Source organism: Vulpes vulpes, chromosome 2, assembly GCF_048418805.1.
Source record: "Vulpes vulpes isolate BD-2025 chromosome 2, VulVul3, whole genome shotgun sequence".
Classification (NCBI taxonomy): domain Eukaryota; kingdom Metazoa; phylum Chordata; class Mammalia; order Carnivora; family Canidae; genus Vulpes; species Vulpes vulpes.
In genome coordinates, this window is record NC_132781.1 from 59715151 (window position 1) to 59741573 (window position 26423).

A 26423-nucleotide genomic window follows, 5' to 3' on the forward strand; every position below is an offset into this window, starting at 1 on the left:
CCTCTGCCTATGTCTCTGCCTCTCTCTGTATCTCTAATGAATAAACAAAATCTTAAAAAAAAAAATTAAAAATCATCTATCTCTTGATGTGAAAATATTATCATTACTGTAGGTTAATCCAATAAACAAATTACAAGAACTAGAAAAAAACTCATATGCTCCTTAAAAATGTGGCTTTAATTTTTTAATCTTCTGTTGTGAAATTAAGTTAGAAATCTGTAAAGCACCTAGCATGACATCTAGCACATAGGCACTCAAACAGTAGTTTTCTTTCCTTTCAATCTAGTCACTGTTTTGTTTTTTTACAAATAATTATTGTCTTATTTGTTTAAATATGTAATAAAGAAAAAATAATCACAGATCCTTTGAATTCCAAAACAAGGTACCTTCAAAAAATAATATAGAGGGGATCCCTGGGTGGCGCAGCAGTTTGGCGCCTGCCTTTGGCCCAGGGCGCGATCCTGGAGACCCAGGATCGAATCCCACGTCGGGCTCCCGGTGCGTGGAGCCTGCTTCTCCCTCTGCCTGTGTCTCTGCCTCTCTCTCTCTCTCTCTCTCTGTGACTATCATAAATAAATAAAAATTAAAAAAAATATATAGATAAGAAAAATATGGCCAACAGTAAGCTGTTGCCTAATGCTTCCATCAAGCAGCGACAACCTTATTGTTAACCTGTGCAAGAACTATAAAAATAATACTAATGATATAGTTAAACATTACCTTAAGAATAAAGTTGAAAATATTCTTAAAATTAGAGTTTACCTAAATAATCCCCTACTCTCCCACATACCACTTTCTCTGGGTTCTTTGTTCTCAAAGGCAAACATCTGCCAATGGCAATCAGCCAACATGCAAATACGAATTATGTCTTAGTACTGTACAACTTTAAAATAATGGCAGCAGAACCATTAAAAGATACTATAAAAGTCTATATGAGAATTCTGAGTACCTACTCAAACTAAAGAGTGGCTCTGAAAAAATAAAATTAGTTTGAAGACCATCTGCTCTTATATAGCAACCAATTCAAAAACACTCGAGGGACGCGTGGGTGGCTCAGTGGTTTGGAGCCTGCCTTCAGCCCAAGTGTGATTCTGGAGTCCTGGGATCGAGTCCCAAGACGGACTCCCTGCATGGAGCCTGCTTCTCCCTCTGCCTGTATCTCTGCCCCTCTCTCTCTTTCTCTCTGTCTCTCTGTGTCTCTCATGAATAAATAAAAAAATCTTAAAAAACAAACAAACAAACAATACTTTATGAAAATGAGATGAGAAAATCAAAGAATCAGGGTGGCCTGGCTGGCTCTGTCAGTGGAGCATGTGACTCTTGATCTTGGGGTTGTAAGTTCAAACCCCATGCTGGATGTAGAGATTACTTAAAATCTTAAAAAAATATTTCAAAAAAGGAATGAAAGTCAAAGACTCTTAGCAAAAGAATCTGGAAATGACAAACACACGCAAAGAAAAACTTCTGCATACCAAACTGTTCAATATTTGTGGCTGACAGAATTTTCATCTATAAGGAGATAGACTGGTCTCAATTTTCAGCTGGTAACAGATACACTAGTCTTTATGTTCTCTGGATGCTGACATAGAAATAAATATAAGCCCACCTCTTAGCAGTATTTAAAACAACAACAGGGATCCCTGGGTGGCGCAGTGGTTTGGCGCCTGCCTTTGGCCCAGGGCGCGATCCTGGAGACCCGGGATCGAATCCCACATCGGGCTCCCGGTGCATGGAGCCTGCCTCTCCCTCTGCCTGTGTCTCTGCCTCTCTTTCTCTCTGTATGACTATCATAAATAAAAATAAAATAAAATAAAAAATAAAAATAAAAAAAAACAACAGATATAAAGTTGTCTCTCTTGTCCTAATGCTGAAGTGCAAGGAAAAGCCACATTAACAGGGGGCAGAGTAGACAGTATAAGCAGTGGAAGTTCCCTTCCTGCTATCAGAGAATTTAGATTATATCTCTAGTTTTGTCATATATCATTGAATAAATCCATCCAAATAATTTTATGTGGACTTCCTACTATATAAATTACAATACTAAGGTCCAGGCTTAACTTCCCTGGGCTTTTCTCTAACTATAAAACAAGGAAAATACGAAATATCTAGCATATCTAATAGGGTTATGTGGTAGAATAAATAAGACAAAAGAATGCTTTGAATGTTTTATTTTATTTTATTTTATTTTATTTTATTTTATTTTATTTTATTTTAAGATTTATTTATTTATGTATGATAGACATAGAGAGAGAGAGAGAGGCAGAGACAAAGGAGGAGGGAGAAGCAGGCTCCATGCCGGGAGCCTGACGTGGGACTCGATCCCGGGACTCCAGGATCGCGCCCTGGGCCAAAGGCAGGCGCCAAACTGCTGAGCCACCCAGGGATCCCCGCTTTGAATGTTTTAAATGAAAATGCTCCATCTTCCTAAGGGCTAAACTGAAAGTAGGTTTCTGATATTAATAATATAAGAATTATACTTTTTCAAGGATGAAAAGAAGAACATTATTACTTGTCAAAGTACTTTGTATTTATGTTAGAGTAAAACCACAATCTATCTTGTGCTATGGTTACTTACATATATTTATATTTTTTGGATAGCTGCTAAGACATATGGGTATATTACTGTATTATGTCTTAATGAAATATAATAGACATATAACATTATATTAATTTGAGGTGTATAACATAATGTTCTGACATTTGTATATATTGTGAAATGCATCATATTTAATAATTATGTCCTGGTGAGCATTTAATTTCTACTTCTTAATTTTGCTATTATAAACAGCATTAAGGGGAACATCCATCTTGATAATTCTTTGGGTACTTCAATTATTGTTTCTGCAGATAAATTCCTAGACATATTATGGAATCACTGGATAAAAACAACTGCATCTGGCCAGTTTAAATCTGATAAAGAAAGGCTTACTTTTCAACAAGCTCATCACTATAATAAGGCTACACAACATTATTTTCTAGTATAAACTACAAATTCAATAAAACCATATAGCAAGAAAAGAACAAAGCCCTGACAAATGTAAAGAGGAAAATGACCAGGGATATTTTGTATAGCATCTCCTTGGTATGAGGGTGAACAGAACAGGGTAGGAGGCTTGTGATTATGATCATTCTTCCTTGAACATGACTGAATTCAGAAGAGAACTAGTTCTAGCATTTGAGAGAGATCTTAGACATCATTCCTATTTGTAATTGAAATTATAAATAGATCTATATAAATTTCGTTACTAAAGGGAAAAAATGCTGTTTAAAGAAACTTGTTTCTTAGAAAGTAATATTACAAAGCTTATAGATTATAATTTCGACTTCTCAAGATAGGCATGCATACTGTGGGAAGCAGCACATCTCAAAGTTGCTGTGAGAACAAAAATACAGCTGATGAGAGGGCACAGACCATTGCATCTCATACTTAACTGCACAAATAAAAGTTGAAGCTACGCTGTACATAAAATTAGCCACCAGATGGCATGATAATACCAAAAGTCTTTGCAGAGAGACTAAGTTACCAGTTGTTCAAACAAATGAACCAGTTACCATGCTTTCTAATTTAAAAGCAAATAGTAGAAATCATTCGTATTTCAATGTCAGTTTATTTTACTCATTTTATGAGGTAGTCATGAAGAAAAGAAACTTTAATATGTTACTGTCATTTACAATCCAAGAACCCGATGTGTGATATGGAATATAGGGGAAGAAAAAAAAATCAATCATCTTGTAACCATAGTATTTTAAATTTAGAAAGGACTTTCAAGTCCAGCTAACTCATTTTATAAGTAAGGAAACTACCATCAGGAGATATAAAGAAACTTGGAAAAGATCAGTGTTAATAGTAGCAATAATTAAACTAAACCCAAGTTTTTATATCTATTCTAGGGTTCTTTCCACTACTCAAGTATCATTTTACTTAAAGTCCCAAACTAGTTATTTCTGACCCTATATGCAAAGTTAAGACTTTGAACACAGACCTCCTTCTCCTCATCCACTGTGTTCAGATAAAACTTTAATGGTAAAACTTGATGTCAAAAGCCTTAAGATCTTTAGATTATTAAAACAAATTAACCAGCCAACAACAAGACCAAAGAAGTCTAGAGAAACAAGCAGCGACAAATCCAGTGGGCTTGGCTTCTGTCATACTTCATATAAGCAATGGGCCAGTTATTTTGAGTCTAAAAGAACATGGTAATGTGATATAGTTTCCCACATGAAATAATTTTAATTGCTTTAAAATTCTTCAAATCTTGCCTCTGGAAAAGAGAAATTAAGAAAACAGTCCCATTTACAATGGCAGCAAAAACAATAAAATATCTAGGAATAAACTTAATAACCAAAGCAATGAAAGACCTATACTCTGAAGACAACATAAATAAATGGAAAAACATACCATGCTCAAAGATTGGGAGAAAAAATGTTAACATGTCCATACTACCTAAAGCAATCTACAGATTTAATGCAATCTCTATCAAAATACCAGCAGCATTTTTCACAGAACTAGAATAATCCTAAAATTTGTATGACATCACAAAAGACTCAATAGCCAAAGCAATCTTGAAAAAGAAGAAAAGTGAAGGTATCAATAATCCCAAATTTCAAGATATACGACAAAGCTGTTTATAAGCAAAACTGCATGCTACTGGCACGAAAACACATAGATCAATGGAACAAAATAAAGAGCCCAGAAATAAACCCACAATTATATGGTCAATTAATCTTGAACAAAGAGTAATGAGTATACAATGGGAGAAAGTCTCTTCAACAAATGGTGCTGGGAAAACTGGACAGTCACATTCAAGACAATGAAACTGGACCACTTTTCTTATACCATTCACAAAAATAAATTCAAAATGAATTAAAGATCTAAATGTGAGGCCTAAACCAAAAAAGTCTTAGAAGAGAGCACAGGCAGCAATATCTCTGACACTGGGCATAGTAACATCTTTCTAGATATGCCCCCTAAGGCAAGGGAAACAAAAGCAAAAATAAACTACTGCGATTACATTTAAAAAATTAATTAATTAAAAAAAAGGCTTCTGAACAGCAAAGGAAATAATCAACAAAACTAAAACATGACCTTCTGAACTGGAGAAGGTATCTGCAAATGCTATATCCAATAAAGAGTTAGTTATCAAAACATTAAAGAATTTCCATAACTAGTATCCCCCCCCAAAATGATCCAATTTAAAAATGGATGGAAGACATGAAAAGACATTTCTCCAAAGACGACACAGAGATGGCCAACAGACACCGTGAAAAGATGTTCAACATCACTCATCATCAGGGAAATGCAACTCAAAACCACAATGAGATAGCACCTCATGCCTGTCAGAAAGGCTAATATCAAAAAGCAAGAAATAACAAGAGCTGGCGAGGATGTGGAGAAAAAAAGGAACCCTCGTGTACTATTGGGGGGAATGCAAACTGGTGCAGCCACTGTGGAAAACAGTATGGAGGGTCCTAAAAAATTAAAAATAGATCTACCTTATGATCCAGTAACTCCACTACTGGGTATTTGCCCAAAGAATATGGAAACATTAATTCCAAAAGATACATGCATGCATCTCTATGTCTACTGCAGCATTATTTACAATAGCCCAATAAGGAAAGCAGCCCAACTGTTCACCAGCAGATGAATAAAGGTATGAGGGTAATATATGTATATATGTGTGTGTGTACACACAAATGCATACCAAGCCATTAAAAAATGAAACAAACAGAAATAAGCCTTTTTCTGACTGACTTATTCACTGAGTATTATATCCTCTAGATTCATCAATGTTGCTGCAAATGGCAAGATTTCATTCTTTTTTATGGCTAATATTCCATGATACACACACACACACACACCACATCCTTTTTATTCATCTATTGATGGACACTTGGGCTGCTTCCATAATTAGAGAAAGACAAATACCGCATGATTTCACCTACACATGGAATTTAAGCAACAAAACCAAAAAACAAAGAGAAAAAGAGACAACCCAAAAATCAGACTTTTAACTATACAGAACAAACTGATAATTATGAGGGGGGAGGTAGATGGGTGAGATGGGTGAAAGAGATGATGGGGATTAAGAAAACATTTATTGTGATGAGCACTGAGAGGTGTATAGGATTTTTGAATCTCTCTATTGTATACCTGAAATTAATGTAACGCTCTATGTTAATTATACTGAAATTAAAATTTAAAAAATTTTAAATAAATAAAAATTTTAAATAAAAAACTTTCCTCTGCAAATATGCCTATTTCCTTTTCATCTCTTACAATATAAAAAAACTCTATAAAACCAATCATTTTATACATGAAAGTTATACATCTGACCCAGAGTTTCCCTTGAACCACAGGTGATATAGTATGCTAATACAAACTTAAAAAACAACATCATCATAAAGAACAGAATAAAATACCCTACCTAAAATAACCTTTACCATCATCTTCTTTTATTTCTAAAGACACAGAGAAGGTAAAGATGTCACTGTCAGGAGTTTGGGGTGCAGCACTTGCTGAAAGTGGGGTCTGCTTGGCAGAACGGCGGAAGGCAGTGGCAAAACTGTAAAGTATCCGGCTTACCTACAATAGACATTAGAAAATGGGTGTTATTAGAAAAAATAAAATACTTTTATGAAGGCTGAAAGTTACCCCTACTTTGTGCATGTGTGTGTATATGTGTGTGTGTGGGGGGGTAATTCATCTTTCCCCCACTAGTTTCTTTTGGTAAATTATCTAATTTGTTAGGCCTAGAAAGCAAGCAACACTAAAAATAGCCAGAGAAGGGGTTTTAAAAAGAAATGGTTATAAACACAAGAAATGCAATTGAAAAATAATTTCCTAAATTGTTAGAAACAATTTGAATATATTTATTATAGTAAAAAAAAAAAAATCCTACAAGATTAGCTTTAAAAAGAACAGTTTAGGGATGCCTGGGTGGCTCAGTGGTTTGGCACCTGCCTTCGGCCCAGGGCGTGATCCTGGAGTCCCAGGATCGAGTCCCACATCAGGCTCCCTGCATGGAGCCCGCTTCTCCCTCTGCCTGTGTCTCTACCTCTCTCTCTCTCTGTGTCTCTCATGAATAAATAAATAAAATCTTAAAAAAAAAAAAGAAAGAACAGTTTAGAAATTTGTCATTGCTAAAACCAAGCTGCCTATCAAGAAGCAGTCTTGGTCTCTGACACTCTTAGCAACAAAGATTCTGGCTACCCAAACTTTTGGTTTCTTTATACTTCAGCCCATCAGGCTGGAATGAATAAAACATTAGGAGAATTTTAGTTGGCTTATTAAATGACCCTAATAAATACTGCAAATAACTTCAACATAATGAGGGTACAGATGAAGTCTCATTTGCAGACAATTTTCTTTCTGATAGGGACTTACAGCTTCTTGTATTTCACACCGGAAGACGTGTATTCTGAAGAGCTCTGCATTGTAATGACTTTCAGTGAAAGCGAAACAGTCACTCTCAGGAGTTCCATCATGCCCTCTGACACAAAACAGGATTTTGTAGATAGGGTAGTTTGCTATTTCAGTGTTTGTCTGAGGATCTAAGAGTCTGTTCAGGAAAAAAGATATAAAGAGCTTAAAGGGATTATGGACTCTTTTCAGTACATCTATATTATGATTTGAGACTTCTCTTTCTAGCAAGATCATAGGAACTATTTTTGGTATGCTAATCATATTAATCTTAAATCTTAATAAATAAGTAATATGTGGATTTCTGAAATTACTAATTTCATACTCCCATGGTCCCAAAATATACTTACTCTTCACAGAGGCAATAGAAAAACACAATAAGTATGTTTCCTATATAATCTGTACCTAAATAACGACTAGATCGGGCAGCCCGGTGCCTCAGCAGTTTAGCGCTGCCTTTAGCCCAGGGTGTGATCCTGAGACCCGGGATCAAGTCCCATGACAGGCTTCCTGCATGGAGCCTGCTTCTCCCTCTGCCTGTGTCTCTGCCTCTCTCTCTCTCTCTCTCTCTCTCTGTGTGTGTGTGTCTCTCATGAATAAATATATAAAATCTATAAATAAATAAATAAATAAATAAAGACTAGATCAATGGGTAAAATTAGACTACTAAAATAAATCATTAAAGCTCTGCTTTTTATTACCTCCTAAAAAATGACCTAATCTGCTTTATTATTTAAAAATAATTAAAAAATAATATGTGCTTTCTCAGAATGAAACATATTCTTCTAATTCATGGCAGATAAGAGTGTATAAAATGTTAACACCTAAAAAAAGATAATTACTAAAATCAAAAGGATGCCATTCACTGAAAATCAAAGGTGTGTCAGTCACTCAAAAATGTAATGGTTCAACAAATACTTACGTGTTAACTACAACATTGCAGGCTCTGTTCTGGACACTGAAAACACAGGAATGAAAATAAACTACAATTTCAACACTGAATGGCCAGGGCCATTGATGAGGAAAGCCCAGGGGTTCCTGTGCATAATGGAAATACACAGGAAGGGAACCTCATCCACATTCAAAGGTACTTTTATAAAAACTCTGAAAACATGAGCAAGAGAAACTGGTTTTTGCATATTTATAGAATTAAAATGTATCAGAACAAAATATAACTTCAGCTGGGCAATAACTACTAAGAAGCACACAGAATGAGTGCTAAGCAAATTTTATGAAACATTTCACATTAACAGGGGTGCCTGGGTGGCTCAGTCGGTTAAGTGCCGGACTCTTGATTTTTGTCTCAGGTCTGATCTCAAGAGTCGTGAGATTGAGCTCCATATTGGCTGTAGCTCAGCAGGGAGTCTGCTTCTCTTTCCCTCTCTCCTTCCTCTACCCCTCCCTTCGCTCATGCTGTCTCTAAAATAAATAAATCTTTTTTAAAAAAGTTTCACATTAATAAATATAATTAAAATTAGGATTTGTGAGTCTTTGTGAAATGGCTCTTTAAAACTTCATAAAAAGAATTACACATGTAGAATAATGGAATATTAAAAAAGTAACTTACTACTATCCACATATAGGTATAACACTACTACCATGAAAATCCAAAATGCTTCTGGGAGTATAAAAACAGATTCCCTCTCATACACTACTGATAAAGTACAAAATGGATTGCTATTTCTAGATAGCTACTTGGCATTGTATCAAAAGCAATGAAAATGGGGAAACCTTTGACTCAAAAGTCTACTTCTAGGAATTTATCCTAAAGAAATTTTATAACAACAAAAATTTAACATACCTCTTTTTATACGGAAATTATAGGTAATGCACTTACATACCTATATAATAAATGCTTAATATTAGCTATTAGTAGTACTTTTCTCATTAAAAAACCCCCACTAAAACTAAAATGTCCAATATATAAGACTGGTTATTTAAGTTTTTTTTTTTTTTTAAGTAATCTTTATACCAAACATGGGGCTCAAACCCACAACCTCAAGATCAAGAGTCCCGTGCTCCACCAATTAAGCCAGTCAGATGCCCCAAAGACTGGGTATTTCTAAATAATACATCATCTTACTATCACAAATTAAAATTTTTAAGTGTATTTATTGATATGGAAAGAGATTCATGATATAAAACTAAATGAAGAAAGCATGTTACAAGATGATCTGTTTAACTCCACTGATGAAAATGTTGATTCTGGGGGTGCTTGGGTGACTCAGTGGGTTGAGTAATCGACTCTTGGTTGTGGTTCAGGTATAATTTCAAGATCTTGGGGATCAAGCCTTGCATCAGGCTCCATGCTCAGTGGGGAGTCTGCTTGTGGATTCTCTCTTCCTTTCTATCCCTCTCCCAATCATGTGCACATACACATGCATGCTCTAAAATAATCTCTTAAAAAACGTTGATTCCGATGTTAATATTGTTGTTGTTGACTCTAATATAATATGTTCAGTTAGATTCAGTATGAAACTTCACATTGAACTAATGTGTCCAGCTAGTATTTGTACTGGTAGAACAGCGAAAATATAAATTATTTTGTTAGGCATATTTTCAGGTCAAGGTATTTCCATTATCCCAAAACACTTAAATTTTAATGTACTACACACAACTGGGATAGGGAAGAATATAAAAAACTGTTCAAATGAGAGACTAATTTTCATAAAAGTCACAATCCTTTCAATTTATTAAGTGCCAGGTGAATTAAACACTGCTTCTTTCTAAATCTATAGGTCAGAAATCTGATCCAATGCTACAAACATTTCAAGAAGCTACTCTTACCTCACGGTTCCTTCAGATACATTCGGCACTGAAAGGGTTACATCTAGTGAAATCTGACACTGGCTTCTTAAGATGGACATCATCCTTAAGGCTTCCACTTCACTCCTGGGAGCATTTACTGAGGCACAGCCTAAATAAGTTAGTTTGCTGAAAACTACACTGTCCTCATCAGCGGCTGGTGTGAAAGGACTTGACCCTTCAGAATCTGAAGAAATGGTAATGGAGGGTTACTTTCATTTCAATATTTTGTTGACATGAATACCAAGTAAAAATCTACAAGTTACATTTAGGTTCTACAATTAAATACCAATGAGATAATACGCCACTGCCCCACAAAAAAATGCCCGTTAAAGCCTGAAATTTCACATTAAAATTGTCACCAACACCACAATGTTTAGGGATTGCTTTACTGTCAATCCCAAATCTAAAATGTGACCTGAGGTTAGAAATGATTTACATTTCTGCCTCTTCTAATTTGTTTTGACTTTATAATTTACATTAAGGTCAAAAATACATTTAGTATTTTATCACTCTGAAAAATCCTATCTGTTTTCTTTCTGATCTGCATTGCTTTATTTCTCTCATTCACTATCTTAGCCACTTTATGTTCTCCCAATACCCCTTCCTCTTTCCTGATAAAGCTCTACAGTTTTAACACTCTACTTTTCCCAATGAGCCTTTATAATTCCTCTATTCCTCCTCCTCTATGGTGCCTTTTGGCTCCCTTTTACAACCTGGCAACTACTCCCAAAGAGCTATCTATACAAGCCTGGAGCAAATATCTCTTCCTCAAACATTATTCCTCCACATCTCCAACACTGTATTCAAATTCCTTCTTTCTTGGAAAAATCCTGAAATATTCTGAAATGAGACTTCTTCAATGTCATTAAACTGCTGTTATCTTTCTTTGATATAAATGACATACATTTAAAGGGAAATCAAAATGGTACGTATATCTACCCTTCTCACATTCCCCTAAATCTAGAATCTGAAGTTTCTAGAAAACACAGATAATGGTTTTTATTTGCTCTGAATCAAACCTAATACAGTGTGGGCACTCACATATTAAAAACAATAACCTTCAGTTAAGCAAGCAATGCAGCAGTCCTAACCTCCTTGTCCAGGTTTCACTGGCAAGCTCATCTCTGGTTTTTGGAGCCCTACTAATGGCACAGGGTTAATGGTGGATGAAGCTGAGAGTTGGTTAGAAAGAGGTCCATCTCCTTCACCATCCAGTTGTGACCTTTCCACAAGTTCTTTGTCCGCTGGCTGGTCGTCCATTGGAGGATCCATTAGCACATCTGCTAGCTCTTTTTGCAGCTGCTGTTCACTTCCATTCCCTATAATCTAAGGGTCACAAATACATGTAATCAGCAAAGTGAGGAACAGAGGCCGGTACTAATTCAAATGGATGCGTATTCTAGAGAAAATAACGTTTCTTTTGATACAAAGATATCTTCTGAATGTATTTTAAAAAACAGAATAAATCAAGATCTGCAATAAATAAGAGTTGTAGCTACTCTAAATCATACAGTTTTTCATGAAAAAGTATATAGTGAATTTGAGACTAGTGCCCAGAAATGTATGTGACAATGTCAGTGTTATTGAAAGTTTTCTACAGTGTCCTCAGTTAACAATTAAAATATCTGGAATTTTACATGTCTGGTGAGAAATAATCTGTTAAGAAGAATATTTTTAGGGGCTTCTCTAATCTTTAGGAAAAAAGGAAAATGTGTTTGCTTGCAAACGTTATCATAGAAACAGATTAGGTAATAAATTTTCACATGGATTTCATCATTCCTACTCTAAGTCAGTCTCTTGTAATTCTAAGGGAGATTCCTTTGATATAAACAGTTTCTGAAAGTTCTGGGCACCTGAATAAAGCTGGTATGTATAAAATGTCCTGAGGAGCAGAAGCACTCCATTTCAGTATGTCAAGTATTTTTCTAGAGTCATAATGGTTTATTATTAATTGTCAACAAGGAAGTAAACAAGGGCAAATCAAGTGGAGACTGCTTAATGTTAAGGAAAACCACAAGTGACAAAACCCAGTATTATCACTAAAATGCTTATTCAAGAAGCACTAAAAAAATTCACAAAAGCATTTAGGAAAAGTCCTGATCAATAAAGGGGGCTGACTGAGGCAGCTTTCTGAGGCCTAAAATCTGACAGAAAGTGAAAATGGGTGGGACTAAGAGATTGTTAAAGAGAATGAGGTCTTCCTGGTCAAAGAAACAGAAGTTAGAAGCAAAATTCCAATAATAACAGATATACCTCTGGACTACCAAAGAACCCAGTTCAAACATTTTTTATAGCTCTGTGTCAAGTTCCTTTGGTTGTAAATTATATTTGAGAAACAGTCTTAAGTCTTTTTTTGCTGACATTTTCCCAAGCAAATCTAACATGTCAACTACTCTTGCCTTGGAAAGTAGAGCAAAACAGGTGTACAGCCTCGTGACTTCAGTGACAATGTCTATTTCCCTGAACTTTCATTTTATGTTTACAGTTACCATTAGTGGAACTACCAAGTGGGTCAAGTAATTTCAATTCTCTATTATGTCTGATCCTACACATCCACAAATGTAATCAAATTTCTTTTTCCAGAAGTTCTACTTTCACAAGTTTTTTAAAGCCATCTAAAAAATAAACCACAGCTTGGTTCCAATTAACCTCTCATTCTTTCAGAACTGGAGAGCAATTACTGCATCACCTGCAGTAAACAAAAGATAGTCTAACTGAACCTAAACTGTTTTCCAAGAGGAAAGAGAAAGAACATAAGTAGGATAGGTACAGCTTTCTGAACACAGATGGAGAAAAGGTATTAGATTCCACATTTATGTAATTAGCAATAACTGGGGAGACTAACAGTAAAAGAGCAAACAGTCAAAGAGAAAACATTTTATTTTACATGTTACAAAATACTGGTTTGATCTTTAATATATAGGGTAATTAAACTCAAGATTTCTGAGTAGGATACGCTGTAGGATACGCTGCCTACATATTCCTATATTCGTCAATAACAAAAATATACCTAATCCTGAAAGAAAACATGTTTATATACTCATACTTTGTATTTATACATGTTTATCCTGCATTCTTCTTTCATTGCCTTCTATTTCCTCAACTCTTCCTTAAAGACTAGGAAAGACAAATGCTGATTTTTAAAAGCTGTTTAAAAATAGCATTGTAACATATGCTTTGGATGATTAGGGTCAACAATTATATTAGATCATTTGTGAACCTTCAATCCAATTTCAAAATTACTGTCTGTGACATAATATACATTCTTAAACCAATTAACTTTTTTGTCATTTTTCTTTTTTTAAAAAAAATGTTTGTTTGAGACCCCTGAGTGGTTCAGTGGTTGAGCGTCTGCCTTTGGCTCAGGGCGTGATCCTGGAGTCCTGGGATCAAGTCCCACATCAGGCTCCCTGCATGGAGCCTGCTTCTCCCTCTGCCTGTGTCTCTGCCTCTCTCTCTCTCTCTCTGTGTCTCTCATGAGTAAGTAAATAAAATCTTTTATAAATAAATAAATAAATATGGGCATTTAGACAAAGAAAGTATTAAGATAATAACTAATAAGCACACGAGAGAAACTCAATTAGCCATTAGAGAAATTGAAACCACCAGAGGATGCCTTCAGTACCTATAAGATTGGCTAAAATTAAAATCAAAACAATGCTAACAAGGATTGGCAAAGATGTGTAATAACTGAAAAACTCTCATATACTGCTGGCAGGAATGCAAAATGGTAGAGTCGCTGTAGCTGTTTTTTTTGTAAATTTCATAGTTAAATACACACTTGCCATATGACTCTCCTAGGTATTTACCCAAGAAAAACTAAAACATATGTCTTGTTTGTGTTTATAGCCGTATTCATAACTGTTATGAAAAACTGAATATAACTGTTAACTGCTTAGTGGATAAACAAACCACCAACTATCTGTACAATAGAATACTACTCAGCAATAAAAAGGAACGAATTATTAATACACACAATAACATGGATTATTCCAAGTAAAATATGCCACACAAAAGGCTACACCATTATATAAAGTTCCAATTGTATGGCCTTATGGGAAAGGCAAACTACAGGGGCAGAAATCAGATCACTGGTTGCCAGCGGATGGGAAGGAGATTAAGAGAATTGACTAAAAAGAAACACAAAGTAACTTTTTGTAGTGACACAAATACTCTGCATCTTAATTGTGGTGATGGCAGTTATTATATAAGAGTTTGCATTCAGGGGTGCCCGGATGGCTCAGTTGGTAAAGTGTGTACCTTCGGCTTGGGTCATGGTCTCAGGGTCCTGGGGTGGAGGCCCATGTGGGGCTCCCTGCTCAGTGGGGAGTCTGCTTCTCCCTCTGCCCCTCCCTCCACTCATGCACATACTCTCTCAAATAAATAACATCTTAAAAAAAAAAAAAAAAGGTTTGCATTCACTAAAGCTTATAGGACTGTACATCTAAAAGGGCTACATGTTACTATATATAAATTTCATCTTAATAACCTTAAAATACGGGATATTGATTGGGGCAAAGGCTTTGCATATGTGGGAGCAGGATGAAAAATCTCTGCACCTTCCTCTAAATTTTGCTGTGAACCTAAAACGGCTCTGAAAAATATTAAAAAAAAAAAAAAAACATGGTTTCTACAAAAGATGCAATTTGATAACACACTGTTCATTTTTTAATATCTGCACCACAAAAGGTATTCATCCAGGGGTCTGTTTTTGACAATAATCTCATTTTACAGACTCTCCTATGCCTACCTCATCTACTGCCAAGATACACAAACAATCCCTAATATGTATCTACAAACCCTTCCTCAACTGTCTACTGGAGAGAAATCTTCAGCCGGATACTCCAGACTTGGTGTATCAAACTTAACTCACTGTCTGATCCTCCTCGTATTCCAAAGTGAGACTTCAACTCAAGGCCCCAAGATCAATAGTTGCATGCTGTACTAAATAAGCCAGCCAGGATCCTTCACTCCTCTCATTCCCACATTACTCATAAATCCTACTGATCCTTGACCAATTGTGCATTTTTTCCTTCCTCTCTCTGCATAGGTAATACCACAGGATGGTGTATTTCATTTTACATAAGCCTACTAGAAAGACATGCATTTCCCTGCCTTCTTTTCCCTGTGACTTCTCTTTCACACGCCAACTTTAAGTTACAATTGGAAATCTTCGTTCTGATCAAGCACTGCTTTACTTTTAAACCCTCTCATGTTTCCTCAATTCCCTTTTAAGATAAAGCCCGAATTTGTAACTATACGAGTTTTTCACAACTCTGTCCAATTTATGTTTCCATCTCTTACCAGTCACATCAAACTACTCAACTTCCCCAGGACATATCATCAACTTCCAAGCATCTAGACTTTGTATAGACTTGTCCCTTCCCTAGAAAGTAATCCTCTCCTTCTCCTTTCTGTTAAGACCAAGCTTAAATTCTGTTACCTCCTCTAGGAGATCTTAACCCTGCTGTATGTGATTTAATTACTCCTTCCTCAGGGAGTGCTACTGTCATATGGGCATAGATGTTTTAGAGAACCAGACCTTGAACCAGACTGGGCATTATTAAATGGCAGAGATTGCTTCTTAAGTTTTCTTTATATTATTCCCAAAGGTCTAGATACATTTTCTGCACAATATACGTGCAATACATGTTTATTGATTTGAATTTTATAAATGCAAAGAATATAAGTTAAAGTAGTATTTTGATATTGGATATTCTACAGACTTTGGTTTAGTTATAAAAAATGAAATCTGAATGCTTTATTTGAGCTTTGTGTACTTAACACAAAAACATACCATTTCCTATTTTTCTGAAAAGTCCTTAAAGATTTAACATTTACAATAAAAATACTGGGCAAGACCAATTAGAATGCTGCAAAACAATTTTATTTTGTAGTCCAACAAAAAGGCTTCTAACTTAATTTAGCAGAAATATAAAAATAAAAAAAGCAAAGCAGATATGTACGGATAATACAACAAGGATCATATTTAGATTTGTGTTCATCTCCATGTAAACTAGACTAAGAGAAGGAGGGGAAAGTACTTGAAGAAACAGTCCTGAAATGACAGAAAAAAACAAATAAAGTACCAATTTAGCAGCTATTGTAAACATGGACATACATATTTGCAATGACAGAAACTGCATGGTGAATGACTTATTCATAACTTTGCTTATAAAGCAGGGTGGTAGTCAAAATTGGGGACAAGAGCTGGCTTGTGGCACAACTCCAGGGGACACCACTCACATGCCGACCATGTGAACAGCAACCCCCTAGGGTTAGCTGTACAAAGTGAAGGTGTACTCAGTAGTAGTCCCTCCACTATAAGACAGTGGAGTTTGGGGCACAGCTCTGGCACTAACTCTGCTGGTTCTGGGTAAATTAACCTCTGAAAGTCACAGCTGCCTCATCTCTAAAATGAAGGTTTTGGGGCACCTGGGTGGCTCAGTGGTTGAGCATCTATCTGCCTTAGGCTCCGGGCATGATCCCGGGGTACTGGGATCGAGTCCCACATCAGGCTCCCTGCGAGGAACCTGCTTCTCCCTCTGCCTGTGTCTCTGCCTCTCTCATGAATAAATAAAATCTTTAAAAATTTAAAATAAAATAAAATAAAATAAATAAAATAAAATAAAGGTGTTAATATCTCACAGGACTGTCAGGTCATGAGGATTCAATGATATAACAATGATTATTGGACATTTATTGTTTATAATTCAGGCACTGTATGATTTTATAGGAATTCTCATTTCCCACATCACAGTACCTGCCAATTAATTAAGCATCCAATTAGTATCTCCCTACCCACCCCATTTTCAGCTATCTCTTTTTTTAAAAAGAAGATTTTAAGTAATTTCTACACCCAACCCCTACAATGTGGGGGCTTGATCTTACAACCTTGAGATCGAGTCACATGCTCCACCAACTGAGCCAACCAGGTGTCCCCTACTTTTAACTATTTCTAAATAAATTCTGATCCACCTACTGGAGTTGAGGTTTGAAAAAGCAAATAACTTAAAAAAAAAAAAAAAGTAGTTGTTCCACTTTCCATTATCCAGGGAAAACTAAGAATACATCTACTATTTATGTGAAAGACCCATTACTGGAATAATATCTGTCTTTTCTAAATATATTAAATAAAAGTAATAACTTCTATGGTAGAACTGGCTACAGGTCTATTTCCTTGAGACCAAAACTGCATTTATAGAAACAAGGGACAAAATGTTTCAAAGGCAACAGCCAGGAGTCATTTCCTGATGTTAAAATTCCACTCCTAACTTTATAGCGCCTGTTTCCTGTCACTGCAACAATACCAACTAGGCCCCACTTGATATGACAGTTATCCAAAGCTACTTTAGGTGGTTTAGGATCTTTTTCCAGTAGATTTTGTCTTCAAGAAAGCACGCTTAGGAAATGATAGTGTGTGTTTGAAAAATACATAGATAATCAGAAAATTATAAATTCCTGATGATTTACAGTTCCTACTATTTGTGTCAGACCGTAATGAAAATAAAAATGACAGTGGTTCAGAGTAATTTTACAGCTTCAATGTAAAAGCTAAGGCATTTTGAAACATATATATATATATATATATATATATATATATATATAAAGCTCAGTTTTAATATAAACATGTATAAATACATACAAATATAAATCTACATAAAGCTGAGTTTTAACAGAAAGCAAGGCACAAAATAACCAGAAGTCCCATTTGGATCCTGGAAAGTATCGTTACTAACCTCAAATCCACTCATATACTTATTCTGTGATCTTTGATAAATCACTAAATTACTTTGTGCCTCATTTATAAACTGCAGATGTTCTGACTATCTCTTTATCTTACTGGATGAAGGAAGGACCAGAGAAACAAATTACATTTAGGAATTATTAACACTAATTTTAAAAGAAGAAGGAACAGTACCTTGTGAATTCATCCTAAAAAGTCAACTGAAGACAGAGCCAAACTATAACTGTATTGTACAATAACAGAATTATGACTGGGTTTTACTTACTTTTTTTATTGTCTGAATCTTCTGTATCAAGCACACATGATTTTTATAATAACAGAAAACAAAAAATATTTGGGAGAAAAAGAAAAGCAAGCACATTCAATTCTACTGTATGCAGTGCTCCTAACTCGACCCTGTTCAATCCTCTTGATCTTTCTACACATTACAGACTGACTTCTTTGAGTAATTCTTAATCATTCTTTGTGGTTTTGCTAAATAGTTACCTACTCTATGCTTTTCTAGGCAACAATCAGGTTCTCATATAATTCTGTTCATATCTATATCCCAGCACTTGATTAATTTATCATGATGACATGGTTACTTGTAGGTCCCACCACCACCACCACCCTGATTCCCTTACTTAAACTATGTGTTCATGGTTCAGTTACTTTGTTTGCTAAATAAAAGATCTGCAGTTGAGGACAAGATCACCTGTTACTAAAAACAAGTAATATTAGAAACTGAGAAGATTAGTTTAAACAATTCTGAGGAGTGACTTCTATACCAGCTATTTTAATACAGTTTGGTAACTTCCTTCCAACTAAAATAATGTTCACTGAATTTTTCAAGAAGAAAAAGATTAAAAACTTTTTAAAAATTCTGTAACTGAACTTTCCACCAAAGAAGTACTGGGTCATCAATGTACTTCCAACCAGTATCTATAGAGTATCTTTGTTTAAGAGCAAAGAGTGTAAGATTCCTACACCAGAGGACTCAGGTAGAGAAAACACATGTTCTGAATTTATGAAAAGTTCTCTGATTTTGTTGTTGTCAAAATTTTTATGAAGAAAAATACCTGTGTTTTTTATAACACCATCACCCTTTCTTTTTTTTAATTAATTTATTTATTTATTTATGATAGAGAGAGAGAGAGGCACAGACACAGGCAGAGGGAGAAGCAGGCTCCATGCACCGGGAGCCCGACGTGGGATTCGATCCCAGGTCTCCAGGATCGTGCCCTGGGCCAAAGGCAGGCGCCAAACCGCTGCGCCACCCAGGGATCCCTCACCCTTTCTTTAAAGGGCTTAACCAGAGCATTATCTTCTCCAAGAAGGCTTCTCAGATACCTTCCCCAAGTTGAGATAGGTGTTCACCCTCTCAGTTCTATAGCACCCTTTATTAATCTCTTCTATAAGCATTTATCTAACTACTAATGTTGAAAATTAAATATAGCCACAATATCTCTACAGCTCCTCCTCTGAGAGGTATAGTCTTTTTCCCTAAACCCATGACTCTGGACTGGCCCCATGACTTGCTTTGACCAATAAAATGTGGCAGCAGTGGTATCACATAATTTCTAAGCCTTAACCCTAAAAGATGCATTATGGCTTCCACATCTGCCCTCAGACCACCATGCTGCTGTAAAGAAGTCTAAGATGAAAGACCACATGAAAAGATTCAGCCATCCTAATGAAGCCTAGCCACCAATCAATGTACCAGATCAATGAAGTCACATGAACCAAAACAAGACCAGCGCAACTACCCACTCAATGCATAAGATCATGAGAAATAATAAATTGTTTTAAGCCACTCACTTCTGAGGTAGTTTGTTACAAAGCAAAGATCAATACAAACCACTGCAACAAGAATTTCAACAACTATCACCTACTCTAAGCTATAAGCATCTTAAAGACAAGAACCATCTCTATTCATTCAGCCTCTTAAGAGCTTCTCTTTGTGATATTCGGCAGTTTCACTGATTGGGACTCACACTCTGTTCCTTGAAGCTGAGGATTTATGCCTTATTACTTCCAGAAAATATTTAGCTATTATCTCAATTAACTCTTATCCCATTCTAGTCTATCTTCTGAGTAACTTCTGTAGATTCATTTTGCAGGTATTATTTGATTTTCTGTTCAGCCATTTCTAATCTATTACTTAACACATCAGTTGCACCTTTAACTTCACCAGCTCTCATTTTCACTAAGCTTGCTTGATCTTTAAATTTTTTTGATAATTTTGTTCATGTCTAATATTTTCAAATTTTCTTTAAACCTTTAATCATTTAAATCATTTATCTTAAAGTTACAGCTAATAATTCAAATGCTGCAGTGTTTGGGCAGATCTGATCCTGCTGGGGTTTGCCTACTCTTTGCTCTTTGTAAATTTTGGATCGTCTGATATTCAGTGTCAGGGTAATCTGGGAATACCATGCAGGCTGGGTGGCAAGTATGTCCCTCCAGAGTTGTTTTGCAATTGATTCTGTCAGGTGCCCTAAAAGTATTACCAACCCTGGAATATTCAGGTAGTATAAATTCAAACCCTAAATACCTGAAGGCAAGCCTATGGGTAAAAATTCTCAACAAGATTCCCCTCCAAACCTGTGTCCAAGACAAGACGACTGAGGCTAAATTTCCTTCTTCCTGTGACTGTAAGCAAGTTCTTTTTCCAAGTCTATACTTTCAGTGAGGATGTATCATCCCCTGAAGGTGCTATCTAAGGAATTATAATAGCCAGAACTCTATGTAAAAGCCAACACTGGGGCTATACTGGAGGAATTTGCTGTTCTTTAGGACCAGTGGTCTTGGGTTTTGAAAGCTACATTGGGTAAGAGATAAGGCTTTGGGTTTTACAGAGAGGGGTATTGGAAATCAGATTTCCTTAGATACCATGATACTGATAGGGTGGGCAAATCAGATATGGGATTTGAGGCAAAGAAAGAGATAAATGATAATGATTCCTAGGTTTTGGCCTGAGCTGTTAAGTAGGTGGTAGTAGGTAGAAAACCCCTCTCCCTAATCTAGTCAAAGACTTTGCTCTTCTCTGGTACTAGTAATGCCCCCTCTTTTCTGAGTAATTCCTATCAGTGCATAAAATCCCTCACAGGAATCTTATTCCTCTTTAGCTACCATGCCATTTGTCTGTTCCTCCTTTTTAGCAAAAATCCTTAAAACTTTAATTGTTACACTATCACTTTTCCTCACCTACCATTTACTACCCAACCCACATGAATGCTAAATCTCCTATCTCTTGAAAACAAAAAACAAAACAAACCACCAAACCATGCTTCTTAAGAATCACCCAGGCCTCTATTCTATCATTTTTCAGTCACCATCTAAAGCAAAAAGCACTCTCAACAAAATCTAACACACCTGGTTATTCCCACTCTCTTGAAACACTTTCTTCATCTCTCATCCAAGGCATTCCAATCTCCTAGTTTTCTTTGTATGTCACTAGTTATATCTTCTCAGTCTTCTCTGCTGGTTTCTCTTCATCTCCATTTCTCAATGTTGAAGTACTCCAAGAATCAGCTCTTCACTCAACTCTTCAGTTTCTATGCTCACTCTGTGGGTGATCTCATCTAATCTCATAGCTTTAAAAACCATCTACACTGTTGATGCCAGCCAGTCGCTCTGGAGGATCAATCTCACACAATCAACTACTTGACATCAAGAAATGGACATGTAATAGTCATCTCAAATTTAGTATGTTCAACTTCTAATCCCTCTAACACATTTTAGTAAATGGCACTACCACCTACCTAACCTTGAAAATCTATCCTGAATCAGAGCACATTCGCCTTCTAGTCTAAGCCAATATTCTCTCCCTTTAATGACTAAAACAGCCTTCTATCTGCTCTTCTTACTATCTATCTGGTCTCTTTATTGTCCATTCTCCATGAAGTAGGCCAGAAATAATTCATACACAACTCACGCAAAGTGTACACTCTATGATTGGGTATATTCACTGATACATGCAACTAACACCAAAGTCAACTTAAAATATTTTCATTACCTCAAAAAAACCAAAAAAAACCAAAAACAAAAACAAAAAACAACCCCAAACACTACCATATCCTGTTAGTTATCAACTCTCCTTTCTCCCTAGTAACTTCAGACCTAAAGCAACAACTCATCAATCCTCTGGCTCTAAAGATTTGACTATTCTAGATGTTTCATATTAATGGAACCATATAATTTGTGGACTTTTGTGACTTCCTTGTTAAACATGTCTTCAAGGTTCATCTATGTTGTGGCATGTATCAGTACTTCATTCCTTTTTATGACCAAATAATATCCCATTGTATACTACATTTATCCATTTAGTAGTTGATAAACATTTAGGCTGTTTAGCTTTTATTCTGTGGGTTGTCTTTTTTCCTTTGTCACTTATACTTCTGGTGTGATGTCAAAGAATTCACTGCCAAATCGGAAGTCATGAAAATTTATCCCTGCTACTTCTAAGAGCTTTACACTTCCAGCTCTTACAATGAAGTTTCTAATTCATTCTAAGCTAATTTTTGTATATTGTGTGAGGTAAGGGTATACACCTTCATTCTTTCGAATGTGGCTATTCAGTTGTCCCAGCACAGTTTGTTGAAAAAAACAATAAAAACACATTCCCAATTGAATGGGATTAGTAAACTTGTCTAAATCAACTGACCATAGAAACATGGTTCTAATTCTCAACTCTCAAATGTGTTCCAGTGATCTTTATGCCTATCTTTATGTCAATACCACAATCTTGATTACCACTGCTTTACAGTAAGTTTTGAAATTACAAAGTTTGGTCTTCCAACTCTCTTCTTCATTTTCAAGATTATTTTAGCCTATTCAGGGTCTCTTGCATCGAAAATGAATCTTATAATTGACATGCATGCAAACATCTACAAATATGTTACTTAGGATTCTGATGAAGACTGCACTAAATGTGTAGATCAGTTTGAGGAGTAATGCAATTTTAGCAATGTCTTCTGATGTATGAACATTGGATGACTTTCCACCTATTTAGATCTCGTTCAACATTTTGCAGACTTCATAGTATAAAATTTGCACTTTTGTTTTAAACACTATTTCATTTCTTCTTTGTTTTTAAGTAGGCCCCATGCTCAGTATGGAGCCCAACGCAGGGCTTGAATCCATGACCCAGAGATCAAAACAGGAGCTGAGATCAAGAGTTGGACACCTAGCCAACTGAGCCACCCAGGTACCCCTATTTCATTTTTTCCATGCTATCATAAATTATTTTTTGTTATTTGAAGATTGTTGTGAGTGTATAGAAACAAAATTGATTTTTGGTAGCTTGATCTTGTAACCTGCAATACTGCTGAATTTATTAGCTTTAATTTTTTTAAAACATTTCTTAGAGTTTTCCCTATAAGAAGATCATGTCAACTGCAAACATAGTATTTTTACTTCCTTCTTTCCAATCTGGTAAATCTGGTAACTTTTATATTTTTGCATGGCTAACTGCCATGGTTGTAACAATGTTGAACAGAGGCTGTTAAGTGCAGACATCCAGGTCTTGAGTCTGAACTTAGGGGGAAAGAATCTACCCTTTTCACCAGCAAGAATGATTTTTTAGCTGTTTTATATCATAGATGCTGTTAATCAGGTTGAGGAATTCCATTCATAGTTGATTTGTTTTCTACATTTTCAAAAAAAGGTACTGAGTTTCATCATTTTTCTTGTGCCTACTGAAAACGGTCAGGTGGTTTTGTTTTCAGTTCCACTGATATATTATTACATTCATAGATTTTCAATTGTTAAACCAAACTTAATTTATTTTTTATTTTTTTAATTTATGATAGTCACAGAGAGAGAGAGGCAGAGACATAGGCAGAGGGAGAGGCAGGCTCCATGCACCGGGAGCCCGACGGGGGATTCGATCCCGGGTCTCCAGGATCGCGCCCTGGGCCAAAGGCAGGCGCCAAACCGCTGCGCCACCCAGGGATCCCTGTTAAACCAAACTTATGTTCTTGGGATAAATCCCACTTGGTCGTGGTATGTAATCTGCTGAATTATGTTATTTTGTTGAAGATTTTCATGTCCACATGCAAATTTGTGATGTCTAATTTTGGCACTGGCAGCTTATTACCCTTAAATTAAGGAAGTATTCTCTCCTTTTCTATTTTTTTGGAGAATTTGCAAGCAACTGGTATTCTGATGTAAGTATCTGGTAGAATTCAGGAACAAAGCCATCTAGACCTGAGCTTTCTTTACGGGTACTTAAAAAAAAAAAAAAAGATTTATTCATGAGACACACACAGAGAATGGCAGAGGGAGAAGCAGGTTTCTTGAAGTGAGCATGATGGGGGGGACTCAATCCCAGGAACCCGGGATCACAACCTTAGCCAAAGGCAGATACTGAGCTACCCAGGTGTCCCTGTATTTTTTTTTTTTTATTACTAATTCAATCTCTTGTTATGGGTCTATTCACATTAAATTTCATTAGTATTTTTCTGAAAATGTATTCATTTCAATGAGCTAATTTTTGGGCACATTACTCCTCATAATAGCTCTTCATAATCCTTTTTAATTTACTGTTAAGTTCACCAGTATTGCCCCTTCTTTCAATTCTAATTCTAGTAATCATTCTCTTTTCTTGGTCTATCTAAAGTAGTGCCAATTTTGTTGATCTTTTCAAAGAACCGGGTTCTTGTTTTATTGATTTTTCCCTAATATTTTTCTATTTGGTTTCACGGATTTCTGCTCTAATCTTTTTTTTTTCCCCTTACTTTGGCTTATTTTACATTTAGTTTTCCCTTCTTTTTCTAATGTCTTAAAGTGAAAGATTAGGTTATTGAGATCTTCCTTCTTTCCTATATCATGGTGGAATATTTCCTATATACATTTAAGTTGCATCCCATATTGTCTGCATGATACATCCTTTTTTAAATTTTTTTTTTTTTAAGATTTTATCCACTTATTCATGAGACAGAGAGAGGCAGAGACACAGGCAGAGGGAGAAGCAGGCCCCCTACAGAGCCTGATGGAACTTGATCCCAGGACCACAGGATCAGGACCTGAGCCAAGGCAAATGCTCAACCACTGAGCCACCCAGGTGCCCCTCCTTTCCCATCTTTTTATTTTAAATGTTTGTATCTAAACTTAATGTGTGTCTCCTGCTGAGAGCAAGCATACTGCTGGATCATATATATTTTTTAATCAACTGACAGTTTTCTTTTTATTATGCTGCTTAATCGATTCATTTTATTATTGATATAGTTCAATTTAGGGATGTCATTTTGCTTTTTATTTTTATGCACTTATTTTATGTATTTTCCATTCGTCTTTTCATCATCCTTTATTCATTCCTTTACTGCTTTTTTTAGTGACTATTTTCTAATACAGCATTGACATTTCTTTAATGATACACACACAAATACATACACCTTAGTAGTTGCTGTAGAACTTGCCATGCATATTTATTAGAATCAGTTTTATACTAACTTAATCCTAGTAAGATACAAAAATTATTCCAATATAGCAGTATTCCCCCGTATTATATTGTATCTATAAATATTACAAATTAACGTTTTTATAATTGTTACTTTACATGATTCTATGTCTTTTAAAAATGATTAGTAGGAGAACAAACACATATTTATAGCTTTTGTTATATTAATTTATTAATTCTGGTTCTCATTTGCTCATGTAGTTTTGAATTACCATATTAAATCATTTACTAAGCTGTAATACAGCTCTGCTCCTGCCTCATTTTTCTATGATTAGCAAATAGAACATATTTCTATATATTAAAGATACAATCAATACATAGTGTATATATAATACAAAAAAGAAAAATGTATTCATACTGCCTTTATTATTACACAATTGCCCTTACTGGTGCTATGGATTAATACTATTGTTTGGGGTCACTTGCTTTTGGCCGGAAGAACTTTTATTATTTCTTGTAAGGTGGTTCTGATAGCAGAACTTTCAGACATTATTTCTGATAGCAGTAAATTCTGCTATCAGAACCTCAGAACGTCTCAAAATGTCTTTATTTCATCTTCAATGTCAACTAATAGTTTTGCTAGGATTCTTGACTGACAGTTTTTTCTTTGAGCACTTTGAATATGTTATTTCACTGGCTTCTGGCTTCCACTCTTCCTGCTGAGAAGTTAGCTATAAATCTTACTGAGGTCCCCCTGTAGGAAATGAAACCTTTTGTTTTTGTTACTTTCAAGATTTACCCTTTGTCTTTGGTTTTCAACATTTTACTAAAATATGCCTTTTTGTGGATCTGAGTTTATCTTGGAGTGTGGTGAGCTTCTTAGATGTGTATTGTTTTTCAATAAATGTGGGATTTTCAGACATTATTTCTTCAAATATTTTTTTCTGCTCACTTCTTTCCTCCCCTTCTGAAATACATAAGTATGTTATCACACTTAATATAATCACATCTTTCTCGAGGCTTTGTTCATTGCTTTTTCTTTCTGTTCTTTGGATAGTTTTACTGAT

At 35.6% G+C, this 26423-nt stretch overlaps 1 protein-coding gene across 11 annotated transcripts in view; it reads right to left on the reverse strand.

The window, feature by feature from the left end:
• Positions 1–26423, reverse strand: part of RABGAP1 (RAB GTPase activating protein 1) — a 166767-nt gene that overhangs the window by 111284 nt on the left and 29060 nt on the right. For all 11 annotated transcript variants that reach the window (XR_011999857.1, XR_011999856.1, XM_072748652.1 and 8 more), the window contains 4 exons: positions 11320–11554; positions 10208–10412; positions 7385–7559; positions 6426–6583 (listed from right to left, as the gene is read on the reverse strand). Coding sequence is in view for 9 of the 11 variants with exons in the window: in XM_072748652.1 (XP_072604753.1) it covers positions 6426–6583; positions 7385–7559; positions 10208–10412; positions 11320–11554 (773 nt within the window). In the remaining 2 variants the exon portion in view is untranslated. The remainder of the gene's footprint in view (positions 1–6425; positions 6584–7384; positions 7560–10207; positions 10413–11319; positions 11555–26423) is intronic.